General features: G+C 49.0%; 1 protein-coding gene across 2 annotated transcripts in view; it reads right to left on the bottom strand.

The window, feature by feature from the left end:
* Positions 1-15,607, bottom strand: part of LOC117580937 (transcription factor hamlet) — a 46,959-nt gene extending 31,352 nt beyond the window's left edge. For both annotated transcript variants that reach the window (XM_034267720.1, XM_034267718.1), the window contains exon 1: positions 13,927-15,607. In XM_034267720.1, the coding sequence (XP_034123611.1) occupies positions 13,927-13,963 (37 nt within the window). In that variant the 5' untranslated portion in view covers positions 13,964-15,607. The remainder of the gene's footprint in view (positions 1-13,926) is intronic.
* Positions 15,608-16,551: the final 944 nt, after the last annotated feature.

Genomic DNA, 16,551 nt, shown 5'->3' on the forward strand with positions numbered 1-16,551 from the left:
CGTCACAGATCATGGCTGGAAGAAGAACTCACCTGCAACAAAAAGAAAAGAATATTGTTATTTATTAGATGTTTATAAAGAATAATAACTAATATTGTTACTATATTTGTGGAATGAGATTGTTTTGAGTTAACAATTAAATAGTTTATTTATTAATTGAAATAGTGGAACCCAATGGAACTTTTGGCACAAGAAAAGAGTCTCTCTAGACAGGCTGAAGATGTGTGTGTGTGTTTTTTTTGTGGCTTCATTCAAATTCTCCCACGCATTCAGCTGGCCAGATCTCAACCCAGATCTCAGTGGATCCGAGATCTTCCAATCTCGAACAAAACAATTGAAAACTATGGTCGTCTCTGAGCGGTTCTATTCGGATGTGTTTGCTCTCTGTGGTTCTTGTGGTTCCTGTTTTTGCTCTCGACTGTTTTTGTTTGTGTTTGTGTTTGTGTTGCAATAAAATGAAACGTAAATGAAATCTATTGTATTCTATATGAATAATGAGACAATTTTAATAATTTATAGACAACTTTCGGTTAACCGCAGAGCAAGAGCCAGAGACACAGAGCACCAGAGACGACACAGACTCTCCATCTCCATCTCCATCTGCTATGGAGAGACAATGGAGGAGCCACACCACACCACACAGCACCACAAAAAGTTCGATGATCCTATGGAAAAGGGCCAGTAGAGAAGTCGGATATGGATATATGGTTTCCTTCTCTCTCTCTCTCTCTCGCAATCGTTGGGTTTTGTGTCTGTCTCCTGGAATCGTCGTTAGCCATGATAACAAATCGCGATTGGCATCGCTTCCGATCTATCCCCGACCAGCATCTAGACAAAGGTGAGAAAACTCTCGGGCCCCACCGACAATTCATTCATTCATTCAGTCATTCATTCAGGCACTCATTCATTGACCGCAAGAGCCACAGGCTGAGCCTGAGGCCCATGCCCATGAGGGCCCAGGGCCCAGGGCCCAGGGCCCAATCGTTTGTAATTGTATCTGTCGCAGCAATAAGTCAAAGTTGTCGCGCGGCTCTCGGTGGCTGCCACAGGAGCGGAGGAGCATGGCGCAGAGGCATGTGGCATGGACCCGTGGTCGGTCCATGGTTCGTAGCGTCTCAGTTACACGTCTCCTGGGTTACATGATCTCATGGCTTCCAGCCATTTGCCTGCTGCTGTTATTGTTTTATGGCTTGGCTATTAGCCAGCAGGAAGGGCTAATCTCTGCCAGCTTCTGGCGCGCTGGTCAGACGCTGCCAGCTCCTCGGGTTCGGGGCAATTAAATGGCTTCGCCCCCAAGCAGCACGATCCCCAACAGGAGCACAGGTGGGGCAGCGATAGAGAGGAAGAGATGACATTTATTTATAGAAGTGCATTGCGGTTGCAATCATTTGGAATTGCAGAATGGGAATGGAAATGGAAATGGAAAGCGAAATGCAATTGCAGAATTCTGTGACCGTTCAATGATTGAAATTCTGTAGAAATTGCCCCTAAGTGAAAGGATACATGCCTTTAAATAGTCGTGTAAATGCCAGGGTTCACCTTCCTGTCGAACTCTGAAATGTGGGCGGAGTCCCAGGCACACATCCCCTAGCTTACGGTGCGGCGGTCATTCGTGGACCCATTCGTCCAGTCTCCATTCCATTTCCGCTGCCCGCTTCGATTCCCGTTCCTGCCTCCCTCTCTCTCAGTGGAACCTTTAATTTCTCACGCTATTTGGGCTTCCACCCTCCACGTGGGTGTACATCCGTGCATCCCCCTTTTGGGCCCAAAATCAATAGCGCCCCAATCGTCGGGTTACGTTTCAGTGGGAGGGGTGGGGTGGGGTGGGGTCTTCCATGTGCTCGGGCCACGACTCGGACTCGAAGTTGGACTCGTCCTTGGACAGCCGGATGCGACACTTAAACGATGTGGCATGCCGATGGCAGAGAGCAGCACAGCGTAGGAGGTGCAGAAGTGGTGCTGAAACCGAGAGCTCGCCAGGGACGCAGGGACACAGGACACACACACAGACCAAATGTGGAGCCGATGACGTTGATAGTCCACGTAGCACAGTCAGATAGAGAGAGAGAGAGAGGGAGCGGATTGGAGTGGAGTGGAGATACATACATGGATACATATGTGCCTGTCGGCTGTGGCAAGGAGTCTGCTGGTTTGCAACAGCGAATGCTAAGCTTCCTTCATCCTCCCTCCACACTCTGGCCACCACTTGCTTCCGACTCACTCGACTCACTCGCTTCATGCCGAGGCAACAATAAAAAGTTGAATTTTGTTGATTTTATTTGCTTGGAAGGAGTTTTTGGTATCCTGGTCTGTGGCCTCCTGCCTGCCTGCCTGACTGCCTGCCTGCTGCTGTGGCAACTGTCTCTCTCTCCGGCAATCGCCCCAACTTGAACTTTATGCCGTTGCGGCTGAGTGATTCGTGTTGGAGTCGCCCTCTCCCTGCACTCCCCAGCCGCACATCGAAGTGGACCTTGGACGATGTCTGCAGGAATCGGAGTCGGAGTCGGAGTCGGAGTTGCCACAGAACTGAGGAGTCGTTGCTCCAGCTGCAGATGACTAGATAGCACGCGTCGTTTTTGCCACTTATTGGACAGTCTCCAGCAGCAGCAGCAGCAGCAGCAGCATCCGAGCAAGGACCAAGGACCTCGTCTGTTATGTATTCTGCTGGCCATGTCCTGGGCTCCTCTCTGTGTGTGTTTGTGGCATGCAGCATGTAGCCAGACTATGACTGCAATTTGGAGAACTTAACCGCAACTGGCAGCAGCAGGACACAGGGGGAGCACCGCAGGGCAGAACACAAATTGCGAACAAATGAAAGTAGCGAAAATGTTCGACTCCACAGACTCTTCGGACTCCAGCTCTGTCCCCCTGCCTGTCTGTCTGTCTGTGTCAGTACTGGCTCCTCCTTGGGTTTGCCTCTCTGTATCCTTCGTTGTGTCCTTCTCTCCCTACCATTTATGTGGTACATGTGTTTGGGTGTCTGTCCTCTGTCCTCTGTCGTTTGTTCTCCACTTGTGCCCTTCCTTTCCTCGTTTTGCCTTCAGCTTTCTTCTGTTCTGAGCCATCGCTTTTTGTTGGCTAGTTTAACTGGAGGTCAAGTGAGCGGTGGAATGGACAGCCACCCACCCACCCATTCGATCCGGATTTCGCACGAAAAGTGCTGACGCACACATACACTCGTGGGAGCGAGTCCTGGTCATTGCCACTCTCTGTCTCTCTCTCTCCCTCTCTCTCTGTCTCTGTCTCTGGGCGAGTTCTAGTCTCTGCCTCTGTGATAGGTTCAAATAATTGAAAATCGTAGAAAGTTTCTGCTCGAAATCAATAGAAGTATTTCTTACAGAGGATGGCAAATACGTGGATGTCTCTCCCTCTCTCCCTCTCTGTCTTTCGCTCCTTCTCTGCCTTGTGGGCTATTAGCCTTAGCCCTGTCATCCATTGGCTGCAGGCCACACATTCGCTGCTCCATGTGTGCCCCACCCTTGCTGGTAGCTGCTGCCATATTCAAATATGCGGTTTGGCACTCTTGAATTCTACAACAAATCGTTCAACGGACCGGGACCAGCAGCAGCAGCAGCAGCAGCCCAAACAGCACCAACAACAGGGCAGCCATAAATCACATACGCACTTATGCACTCACTCACTCAAACATTCACACACACACACTCATTCATATGCACTCACACTTGCACTTGCATTCATTTGCTCACTCAAACATTCAGTTTACCCTGTGGCGAAGGGTGTTGCTATTAGACGAAAGCTTTTGCTAAGCTAACAACAAAATATCGAAAATATATTGAGCGGATCCTGTAATTTCATTCTTTTTTTCTTTACATACATATCTCTCACAGTGTGGCTTAGCAGTCGCTATTTGTATCCATCCTATCCTTACGTGGCTTAACAGTTTCGCTTTCCATCTCTCTCCCAGTAAGGTTTAGCAGAACTCTCCCAGTGTGGCTTAGCAGTAAGGTCCCATTTCTGCCACACGAACGATGCACATTCCAGGGTACCCATTGGTTCGTCATGGCAGGCCCCTTCCGAGGGCACTTTCCTTCCTCATCTCGTTCACATTTGAGTTTGAATACCGCTCGGGCCTTGCATTTTCTTACACACAATTGTCTCTTTTCTTTGGGGCCTCGCACAATGCACACAAGGGCTGCTCGCTCCCCCCCCCCTCCCCTCAGGGGATGGTGCCTGGGGGCTGGGGCTGGGGCACGAGGCTTTTGTGAATTGGTGTCCAAGCGTTTTATGTTTCAATTATGCGCAACTTGGGCCCAACAATGGCGACTGTGTACAACCTCTACCCCTACCCCTCCATGCTGCTACTCCTGTGTTCGTGGAAATGATGATGCAAAGTGACTTTGGGCCCCGGACAAGGAGCAAAAGGATCTCCATGCTGCCTGCTCCATCACCATCTCCCAGCTGTATCTTTCTTCTTTGCATTTGCCTTTTACTGTGTGTGTTTGTTGATGCATATATTCCTGCAACATATGAATGTGAGTTGGTATGAAACACGCACAGGAAGTGGCTGTATGTGTGTGTGTGTGTGTGTGTGTGCAACGGTAATTTACATCCATTGTAAGGACTTTGCACTTTTGACTTCACTTCGGGGTCCAGTCCAGCACTCGTTCTGGACCCCAGCCAGAAGTAGGTGTCCGGAGCTCTTGGCAGCAGAATCACAGGATTTCCAGAATTCAATTGCGATTCAATTACGCCTCAGATCAGTATCCCTCTGGCTTCCCTTTTCCTCGAGGGGTGGACAACCCTTTTGCAATAAGTTTTTCAAGGGGACGGACAACCAATGCAGTGGCCCCGTCTCCCGCTGTGACGACCAGAGATTCTCAAAAGTTTCTTGAGAAATGTTTTATTTTTTTTCTCTTTTTTTGTTTCTTCATGGCGATTGCAAAATGGCGTCGTCTCGGCATTGATGCTGTGGCTGCTGCGCCGGCGCAGACGCAACAATGCGACGCCGGCGTCTTGGCCGAGCCCAGAGCGAGATGGAGATGGAGAGGCCGGAGACCGTAGAGACGGTTGAGACCGTTGGGCTTGGCTTTGTGCCGTTCCGTTCCGCTCTGCTCGCCTCTGCTCTGTTGTCCGCTGTTTTGTATTGTATTGTGCTTTCGGCTTGATATCAAGGTCTGGCCAATCAAAAAGTCCAACGCACACAAACCGAGCGGGAGAGCAAGCGAGCAAAGCGAGACAGAGAGAGCGAGACAGCTGACGTACAGCATACAGCACAGTCCAAGGAGTGGGGGTGGTATGGGGGGGCTTACCAACCGATCGACAGACAGACAGACAAACAGACAGACGGAGACAGGTGTGAAGCAGAGAGTCAAAAGCAATAACAAAATCGTAACACGGCGGCAGATAAGCCACACGAAGCAATCACCGATGGGAGGGGGGCTGTGTGGTGTGGTGGGAAAGAGCAGAAAAAACCTGCTCAATGCCGCCTCTTGCTTGCCTGCCAAATTCCAATTCCACTTCGGCTCGCGCTCACTCTCTCACTCGATCGCCACCGAAGCCACGAAGCCGCAAGATACGAAGATGATGACGCTCGCTTTGTGCCATCCCAGGGGCCAAGCGAAGCAACAACAAGACGAAAACGAAGCGTAACGAAAGCCGAACAAAACCGAAGCGAGCAGAGTTGGGTGTCGGTCGTCAGGTATGCCAGTGCCAGTGCCAGTGCCAGTGTGTGTGTGTGTGTGTGGGTAGGGCAGACCAAAGCTGGACAGAGGCTTAGGCAGAGGGGGATCGATCAAAAGCAGGGCAGACCAACCACACCATCACGGAAAACACACGACATGAATCTCCTCTACCCGTGACTGTTCCAGTGGGGGGGCTTCCGAGCAGTGGGAAAGTCACTGGCGAGAGGGCGGCAGCCAACGGCGAGCCACAGCCCCAAAGCCCCACAAAAGTAAATAAGTTATCAGTGGAATTGTAACTGGAAACTCTCCCGCTCTCGCTCTCTCTCTCTCTCACTCTTCTCTCTGGCACAAGAAAAGCAACAAAAAAATGAATGAATAAATAAAAGGGGAGGCGTCAACATCGCCAACAAAAGCAGCGTACAAGCAGCGGCAGCAACAACACACAATGAGCAAAAAAAAACGGTGAAGTGTTTGGAGGAGGAGGAGGAGAAGTGGAATAAGGTGGGCAGAAGTGCAGATCAGATGAACAAAGGGAGAAGGAGATGCAGATGCAGATGGGAGGAGGAAGAGGAAGAGGAAGAGGAAGCCAGCAGCAAACGTTGACAAAGATCACAGACGCAGAGCAGAGCGCGCCTTTGGAGACAGACTCTGGATGCAGACTGCAGAAGACAGAGCCAATTTACGCACACACATGTCAGAGTGGTATAGAGGGGGACATGGGTGTGCATGGGTGTACATAGGTGTGCATGTGTGTGTGTGTGACGCATGTGAATTAAGCGCAGCGAATGGCGAATGGCGATTGGCGAACGAGCGCGTGCCCCACCATATAAAATGATTCCCAATGCGAAACCGTGGAATGGGATGGGATGGGATGGGCAATAATATCAGACAATTACACGACAAATGTTCATATGTACATAAATGGGGGTATGTTTACATACATAAATATTCATATGTACATACATAGAAAATGTAGGTGAAGTAGGCCCAAGGGACAGGTGATGTTAGACATAGAAAATAAAAGTAGCGAATGGAAAAAGTATGAATACGCTCACTTTAGAGTGAGACTCAATGAATAAAAGCATGAAATGCCCTAGAAATAATAAGCGCCACTCCCCCCCACCTCGATCGTTCTACTCCTTAAAATCGAACTCGAACTCGAGTAAGACTCCGCCAAAGCCAACGCCGTGGCTCCTCCATCTGAGGCTGCATCTACCCAGTTCCATCTCCATCTGCCAGCCAGGCTCCAATTTAAGGTGTGCAATGGCAATGTGACAATGGCATCTTAATGATAATAATTATGCTGATAAGATGCGTGGGGCACAGAGGCAAAGGCAGAGACACACACACACACACACACAGGATGAAGGGAAGGGAGCTGGCATGGGCCCATGCCATGGGCCGATATAAATCGCTGGCAAACGGAAATGGGGAGTGCCATGGACCCGAGATCCATCCACATGCATTTGAAGGTGGGGTCTGCCCCTGCCCTGGCCCCTGCCCCACCCTCCCACTGCACACTGCTGGATGCGCGTCCCCTGGGCGCAGCACCAAGAAGACCAGACCTCAATCTGAGAAGCGTAGCTGTTCGTTTGGGGCCATGATTGATTTATTTATTTGAGCCACAGAGCAACGCACGCGTCGCAGCGCGCCGCCTCTTTGGATTTGGATTGGGATTGGGATTGGGATTGGGATTCGCATCTTGGTTTCGTTTTAAAATCAGTAATCATTGAATTAAATTATGCCACAGCTCAAAAACGAAGGCGAACAACAAAAAAGTACAGCGACCAGAAGAAAAAAAAAAAGACCCAAAAGAAATAACAAACAGAACCGCATCCATCTCCAGCACATAGCCATCCATCCGTCCGTCCAGGCAGCCGACGCGTCGGCCGCACCCACACCCACAAAACGACAGCAGCAATCACCGGTGTACCGGTATAAGTCTGAGGAGGAGTTGGTCACATGCCACGGCAACAACAGCAACAACAAGCACAGCTCATTGGCTGTGAAGTTTTTATTGAATTCGCTGCCAAAAACACCCACATGGGTGTCCCAACAAAATCCCACAGAGAAGAATCCATCCACAAGATCCACGTGAAATCTAAGACAACAACAAAAATATATCAAAAACCTAAAACCAACGAAAAACTGTAACCGATATACGGGAATCACAAAACAGTGCGTTTCGAATGTGTAAAACAGTTTACCATTCAAAACATAAATATTTGCAATAAATGCTCGAAATTAGCCGATTAAGTTGATGGAATTTCGATAGCTGAAAACGTTTATCCATTCACGATGTATATCAATCTTTGATAGCTGATTGAAACACTTTTTGTTCGACTTCAATCATTTATCTCCCGATATCTCACGAATTATAGCTGTGAAACGCACTGTACAAAACAGTGCCGGACCCAAGACCCACCTCTTCTCGCTGGGTGTGGACTCACTTTTGGGGTCCACCACCACGACCGATTGCGTGGGCCGTGCATCATTTTCAGTCTGTGGCCCAAAGACCTGGGGACCCCAGGCCCAAGCCACCGATGAGCTATTTATAAACGCAATGAATGAGCAAACGAATCAATGAATGAGTGAGTCCAAGTCGCAAATAATAATTGCTTGGCTCAATTAAAAAACAAGAAAAACCTCAGAGAAGAAGGAGATGAAGGTGGAGGTGGAGGTGGAGGTGGAGACGGAGGAGAGACAAGACCCGACGAGACGAGACCCCATGTAGACCAAAAAGACAAAAGGTTTACGTCCCATCATCATCATCATCATTCGCAGGGGCAGACTCTTCTTCAGAGATGATTCTCTTCCACGTCTTTAACGGGGACGGACGCTGGTTCCAACTTTAACTCTTTTTTTTTTTTTTTTCGTTTTGGTGGCTTTGTGGCATGACACTTGCGTAGGCGCTGGCCAAGCCCTTACAGATGGATCCTAATGAATGACTTCTCTCCCTGGGTCTAACTTTGGCTCTGAAACTAATCATACCGATGCCCCTCCGCCCTTCCTCCCTGTTGAGGAGTTATTTGATCTTGGCCTAATTTATGCAAAATAATTATGATTTTTTTTGCCATCATTTCGGTTGGGATATTTTGATTCGGGGATCTTCATGCGTTTCCGGTGTTTGAGCGAGTGTCGGATTCGCTTTTGGCACGTGCTCCGCGATTCCGGGTGCTAGCAGAGCGCAGAATTAGGGAAAAAATCAAGATAGAAGAACTGGAAATAAGAGCGGAAAATGCCATTGAAATGTGAATTCGCGCCTAGGCAAATGGGGAGGCGCGTGCGCAGGGGTAGGGCACTGACAGGATGCCATGCCCTGCCCCACCCCAGCCCAGCCCAGCCCAGCCAGTCATCAGATGTTGCCTCCACGAAGCATTTTGCGGTTTGTTTTGCTCGCCAGCTACGTGGCAAAGGAAAAGAGGAGAAGGAACTGCCGGCAAAGAAGGAATACACAATTGTGTTTACTTACAGACAGAGAGACAGAGAGACAGAGAGACACAGAGGGGGCGGAGGCGGGGCCACCCACTGGGAGCTATGACAAAGGTGCCAAGTTCTAGACACTGCAGCCACCAACCCAACCCTCCACCCACATTGTGAAAGTGAAAAGTTTGCCAAAGTGCGAGGCAAACGAACGGAAAAGCGACGCGGGCGGTGCTCCTGGTGGTCTCCTCGTTATCATACAACAACAACCAAAAGATGGGAAAATAATAAAAAGAGAAACGAAACGAGGAAAGGAAAGGAAAACCAAGAGAAAATCAAAGGAAAAGCAAAGGAAAATTAAGGAAATTCTGAAGAAAGCAAAAACGGATAAAAACACAAAAGAAAAATAAAACACATGCAAAGGGAAACAAACGAAAAAACATAAAAAAAACTGAAGGGCAGTAAAACGCGCAAAGAAAACGCGCGGAAAAGCCAAAAAGGACACGAAAAAGGACACAAATAATGCAAAGAATTTGCGTAGCAAAACAAAAGAGCGTTAAAAAAGATGGTGGATGGTGGGGCAGGGCGTACAAATATTCATTAACTTGTTGGCTTCTGTGGGTGGCGTGGCGTGGCACTGAGACATTTTTTTGTTCCCTTAACTCTAATTTTCATTCCATTGATGAAGGACATTTTCTATGCTGTAAGAAGTGTTTGGGAATTCAATTTCCAATCCGAAGTTCCACTCTTTGGACTGCTGTTGGACTGCTTAACTTTTGCTGTAGTTTTCATAGATTGATCTTTTCGACTCTTCAGCCTCTGGAGCCTCGTCTGAAATCCACTTATTCCACGTTTCATGCCAATCCAGCAGCTTTTGTTTTATCTCTCAACAATTTCCTTTGACAGATTTTGCTTTGATTGCAACGAACATTGCGTATACGCCACGGACTCTGGCTATTGGTAAACAGAACTCTTTATATTATGCATTAATTAAATGCATAGCCAGGCACCTTTTCCTTGTATTCATTCTTGGGCACTCATTCAATTCCTTTGGCATTCACACAGATTTTGTAGTGTCTATTGTGCCGCTGCCTGCCTTTTCTGCCCGCTAAAAAGGATCTTCTCCAGCAAATGTGCGCCAAGAAAAGGAGTTGCCAAAGCAAAGGGGCGGGGGCCAAGGCCTAGAATAGAACTGAAAACAAAGCAAAACAAAAGCCAAAAAGCGAATTGCGAAAACAAAAGCGGGAGCAAAACAATTCCAGAAAATATTATGAAGCTCCATCCACAAACAAACAAAAAGTGGCGGAGGTCCTCGGGGATACCAAAAAGCGGATGCACCTCGGCGTGGAACAGGAGTGGCGGCGAGGCGGAGACAACTCTCTGCCGCGTCAGTTGAAGACAGTTTTTGGACTCCCGGATGATGGGACTCCGAAGCATTCGAGCAACTCCCAGAGTCCGCCGCAGCGGAAGTAACTTGCTGGGCCGCTGTTGTGGCTGATTATGCTGCCAGTGGCAGTGTGGCAGGAACAGAGACGCTGTCTGGACTCCCGGCTGCTGCTGCTGCTCGCATATGAGTCCTGGCTGGCTGGCTGGCTGGCTGGCTGGCTCTGGCGTCTCTCCCGCAGCGACTAGCGCTCTCGCTCTTGCTCTCCCTTGGCGGAGCCGGAGACCCGTTTCAATTTGTACATCTTCTCCATGCAGCGTGCACCCCACCACCACTCTGTGCAGCAGTTTAATTATACATAAATACAAGAGTTGGCATTCAGCCCAGTCCCAGTCCCAGTCACAGTACTTGGCCTACACACTCCCCTTCCGCTTTTTTTGTTTGGTGGGGGAGCAGGGGGCATCCCAAACACTGTGGCCGCAGCTGGACAAAAGTTTGACGTCCACATGACGACACGTTGACACTGCGGGTGCACAGCCAGTGGCAGGAGGCAGGAGGCAGTTGCTGCTGCTGTTATTTGTTATAACAATTGCAAATGCCAAAAGCCCAAAAGCAGGAACAAGGAGCACCAGGAGCACCCATCGGTGGTCGGTGGTTGTCATGGCGCCGCCTGAAACAGCGGCAGGATAACAATAAAAAAACATCGACATGGAGGCAGTGGCAGGGGGCAGTGGCAGCAGCAGTGGCAGCGGTCTGGTCGCCTGGTCGGCCTGTCGGTCGCTTTCGCCCATTTAATGGACACTGTTTGGTCGATAATCAAATTAAAAGAAACGAAGCGAAAAAGGCACGGAAAACAACAGCAAAAATAGCAAATGCAAGGCACAGCCAGGCGCCAGGACGATGAAGAGGACGAGGACGGGGACGAGGACACGCCGCTCGACCATGAGATGCCCAACCTCCAGCACTCCAGCGGGGTTGTGGAAACGGTAGCGGAATCGGCATCGGTCATCGAATCGCTGGAGGTCAGGTGGGTTGCTGCAGGTGCAGGCCCTGCCCGACTTACAGCTGCAGCCAGGAACCGAACGAAAAAGGCAAAACGGACGCGTGCCGCTCGTTTGGCGCTGACCAGGAGGCACTGCCCAGGCTGCTAGTGCATTGAAGCCGAACGGCATGCCACGGGCCATGAATACACTCGTTTCGAGGCACACTCAAAGGGTTCAATGGGTGTCAAAGGGCATTGGAAATTGCTTAATTTAAACGTTCACAAATATTCGATTCGTTGTGTCTCCCACTCCAGCACGCTCTCCCACTCTCTGTAGAATTGTCACCCACTCCCCTATTATTTTGGGGCACTTCTCAATCACTTGTCGTACATGAACCAAAGACTTGTTCTCGGAAATTACTCATCAGTGAAGTACACACATCCCATTCCATTCCATTCCATCCCACCCATTCCGGTGCCCCAGCACCTGTGATAAGCGAGAGACCACAACCACCCTCCGTGCCATCCCTCCGTGCCCATAAACACCTGTGATAAGAGACAGTGAGGCAGAGAGGCAGAGGCCGTTTGGGCCACTGGGGTGACGGGCATGACGAAATGCTGTAAAATGTTCATCTGCCTCCAAAAGATTCCTCCAAAAAGATTCCCAGACCCCAAAGAAGACAACAAGAAAACCACAACAACAGCAAAAAAAAACCCAAACCAAGAACAAGAGAATCGAAAATCAAAATTGAAATTGTAGCAATTAATTATGATAGGACAGACCTAGCCCCAGCCACATCCTCTACCCCAACCCCACCTCTACCTGCTGCGGGAGTGTGGGAGGGAGGTTCGAACAACAGCAATTTTCGGGGAGCGATATCGATAAGGGGGGACAGCAAGCAGTCTTCTCAGAACCAGAACCAGAACCAGAACCAGACCTCAGGCCTTAGGTGGGTCCAAGCGATCGTCAGCTGTCGCTCTACTTTTTATCAAGAAAAAGCGCAACACTAAATGTGGCAAGTTGTGGGGAGGAGGGGGCGGTACTGGCTTGTTGCTTTTTGTTGACTTTGATTTGTAAAACAAATAAGCCATCCACAGAAAGCAACACAACAGCACACAACAAAAAGAACCGAAACAAACAACTTTGCGAGCAATTAAAATTGTTTTAAAAAAGAAAACTTTCGTGGGAGAAGGGGGGGTTGGTCCGTGACTCTCTCTCGCTCTCGCTCTCTCTCTCACTCTCTCTCTTTTCTCGACTGACCGAAGTGCGTCATTGTCCACTCCCGCTATCTAGATATCTATCCGATAACACTGTTTGCTCTCCACAACCCCCTCACTGACCCCCCCGCACTGGGCAAAAAGAAAAAAAAAGTGTGTGGAAAATCTGTGCAAAAAATGAAACCCCCAAAAGCAGAGCGAAACAATCCACAATATTTTTTATGGCGGACGGCTACAATCCATATTATGACAATGATATGGAGGGATACACCCATGTGCAGGCCCCGCACCGTGCCGTTATGTGCCGTACCGCTGCTTTATGGGTTTACGGCCACCTTGATTTCCCTTTGAAATAGCGACGGAGCTCCCCAAAAACGTTCCGAAATACCCTCGGCCATTGGGATAGGGCATTCGTGGAATCGAAACAAAATCAAAAAGGGTATGCTAGACTGGTTACTGACTTTACAGCCCAACAACGCCAATGCCACAAAAATCAGCAAAAGCCAAAAAAAGCGAAAAAAGCGAAACCAAAATGTGAAAAATCATGGCGGGACACACCTCGAACGAGCTGATGGACGGACTGGGCTCTGATTTAACGCATGGCGATATCGCTCAGCGATAACTCCCACTAGATACAAAACGAGAAAGACGAGGAGGGGAGGGGAAGTGCCGTTCCATATGGCACTCGTGGCAGGTGGGAAGGGTGCACTGATATGACAAAGTTTTTATTAGGTTCACATGAACCTGGGGATAATCTGTTATGGACAAAGTGGCAAACGATTTAACCAACAAGCACATTCATCGAACAAAGACGATAAATGATCGATTATCCATGGAGGTCACCGATTGCAGGTGTCTTTCTGCATGTCCAATGATTTGATTGTGGAAATTGGGTCAGAGACTGAAAATAGCAAGAGGCTTCCAGGATTCCAAAAAGAAATTCAAGTTATTCGCAGAAAATCTTCTCTTAAAGTGTAGATTAAGATACACCACAATCTATGGCTAAAAGTGAATGGAATGCGAATAAATGTCAAACTATGACAGGTGGTGACCCCGAAGCATAATAAATGCAGCTTTTCAATGAGTCAAGTTCCTCCCAAACCATTTGATTCTGAGTTGCAGTTGTTCCAGACAGCCCAAGGGCGATATGCAGATGACAGCTGGGAAAGCTTTCATCGTGCACCCAACCAGCAAGATGAACATCCAATTGGAATCACATTTCCTAGGAGTACATTCCACTGAGAATGTTTGAGTCTTTCCAAAGCAGCGCCACTTACCTTGTGCAATTCGGACCGCTGGCATTTTAATTCTCATTTTTCTTTCCAATTTCCAAAGATTTCCTTTTCCAGGCTGCGGACACTCCTACACACACACACACAGGGGGTGCCCCCCGCGACGGTCCTTATGTGTGCTGTCAATGCCAGAACTTGGATTTTCGAATTTCGAATTTCGAATTTCGATTCCTACCCACGATGGCCCGATGTTTGTTTTAAGCTTTTGTTTTGTTTTTCTTGTGATATTTGTTGCTTATTCCTTGTTCAAGGTCCCGTTACGGTTACGTTACTATTGCACTCGGTTACCTTTAGCTCATCCTTCAAGTTTCACAACAAAAAAAGGACACGCACTCACACATACAGGACGATACAATGCACACACACGCGCGCGTTAAATGCAGTTGGATCTTTGACTCCCTTTCCATATGTATGCGTATCCAGCTATGTAAGTATCCTTTGTGGGCTACTCCTGCGATGCCATCTTCGATCTTGTGACCTTGGCTTGGACGAAGGCAAAGGCGAAAGGGTCACTCTCTCTATTTGCTGCTGCTGCTGCTGCTGCTTCTTCCTTCCTGTATCCGCTTCCGTCTTTCTTCGTTTTAGGAACCGTTTCTCTTCTTATTGGCCTACTCCTTACTCTCCTCTTCACTCCTTTGCGGTGGTGCGGTTTCACGGGGGATTAATCTATTGCTGCTGCTGCTGCTGCTGCTGCTGTGTGTATATTTTTTCAGTTGGTAGTTTTTTTTGGTAGCGGCCTCTGAAAACAGTTGTTCGTTTCGTTTGTTTTATTTTTGCATTTGCATTTGCCACCCATATTGTCTGTCGGTGTGTCTGTGCCCCGTCTTTCACGTCTCTCGTCTATTAGATATCGCTACCCCTCCGGCAATAGGAGCTGGGAAACAGCTTTAACATTATTCCAATTGGAGTTGCTTTGATCCTCCTTCTCTGTTTTGGTTTCTTGTTTTCGTTTTCGTTTGTTTTGATTTCTTTCTGTTTTCACACTTGGTCACACTTGAAAAAAATTGCACTTCTTTTGTTGTTGTTGTTGTTGTTGTTGTTGTTGTTGTGGTTGTGTTGAATATTTTTTTTTAGAGGATGATATTACATTTAGAGAGAGGGTAGAAAAAATAGCTAATATTAGTTATTGTTTATTTATTGTTGCTGCTGCGGCGGGGCTCCAGTTGCGGCCTGCTGCTGCTGCTGCTACTGCTACTGCTGTTTGTGGCGCGACGGATGGCGGGAGCTTTTTTTGTCGTCGTCCGGTTTTTGTGTGGTGCTAACGGTAACGGCGGAAGTGAAGTACGCGACTGCTTTGCGACTGCTAGCGGCGAGCGCGTCTTCGCTGCGGCTGCGACTGTGGCGCTGTTCAGTTCAGCCTCTGCTTCTGCTGCCACGGCAATGTGCCGTTGTGTATGCGCGTGTGTGTGTGTTGTCCAACCAACAAAGCACAAAGCCCAACAACACACAACCGACAACCGTCGTCGAACTCCAACAGCACTCCAGCAACAATACCAACAACACCAGCCAAGGCGACAGCGAACGGCGAACGGCGGCGAACACGAACCTGGTCGTTGCAGACCGAAAAGCTTGACACGACGACTCTACGTTGCTGGTCGGTGTTAGCTAGTCTGTGCGTGTGTGAGGGTGAGCAAGAGCGAGAGAGCGAGAGCAGAGTGGCTCTGCTGCTGTTGCTGTGGCTGTGGCTGTTACTGCTGCTGCTTGGAAATAGTAGCTAGCTGGCTGTGTGTATGTGAGAGAGTGAGTTCGACTAAGCTCAAGCTAGTTAGAGGCAAAGGCGAACATGTCCGAACGCGTCGATGTCCTGCGAGCGACTGCGGACGCACACGTTCAGATAATTCAATTTTATTTAGGGTTTTGCACTTTAATGCCAATCTCAAAATTTGATTTTGGCTAAGCGATGCCGGCGTGGCGCAGCGTCAACGGCGACGCTGCGTTGGCCTGCCTGCCTGATGCTGCTGACGCCAACGCAGCAAGCTTTACCCTTGCGCCAGCCAGCCAGCCCTTTGATTGTGGTGGTTGTTGTTTTTGTTCGGTGGTGGGTTGGGGTTTGGGTTGGGTGGGTCGCCGCTGCCGCTGCTGTCGCTACTGCGTTTGCTTATTTGGTTTGCGCGCTGCCACTCGTTGGTCCGTTGGCCATCACACACATGTATGTGCGTATGTGGGGGTGGGTGGAGGTGCGAGGCAGTGCGAGCAAGCAGGCATGCGAGAATGCGAGTGAGGAGTGAGCCAGGTTCGACGCAGGCAGCGCGGGCAGCGAAGTCGCCGCTGATAACACACACCCGTAAACACACACATGCATGCATGTATGCTCTGGAGAAGGGGTCACTATTTGGATGGGTGGGATTGTTGGGTATATATGGCTGAGTCTGAAGCTGTGTCTGAGTATGGGTGGAACGGACAAGACTGGCCAGCAATTTGATTGTCCAGCAGTTTGATTGCAACCCCTGTGAATGCGGCTGCGTCGACTGCAGCGTCAACGACAACGGTGACAGCAAACGCAACGGCGACAGCGGCCGGCTTTTATGAATGAATCGAACAACAACAAAAACAACAACATACAAAAACAACAAATACAAAAAAAAAAAACTGAATTTAAAGCGCGCGCGC

The sequence above is a fragment of the Drosophila guanche genome, unplaced genomic scaffold (genome assembly GCF_900245975.1).
Source record: "Drosophila guanche unplaced genomic scaffold, DGUA_6, whole genome shotgun sequence".
Taxonomy (NCBI): domain Eukaryota; kingdom Metazoa; phylum Arthropoda; class Insecta; order Diptera; family Drosophilidae; genus Drosophila; species Drosophila guanche.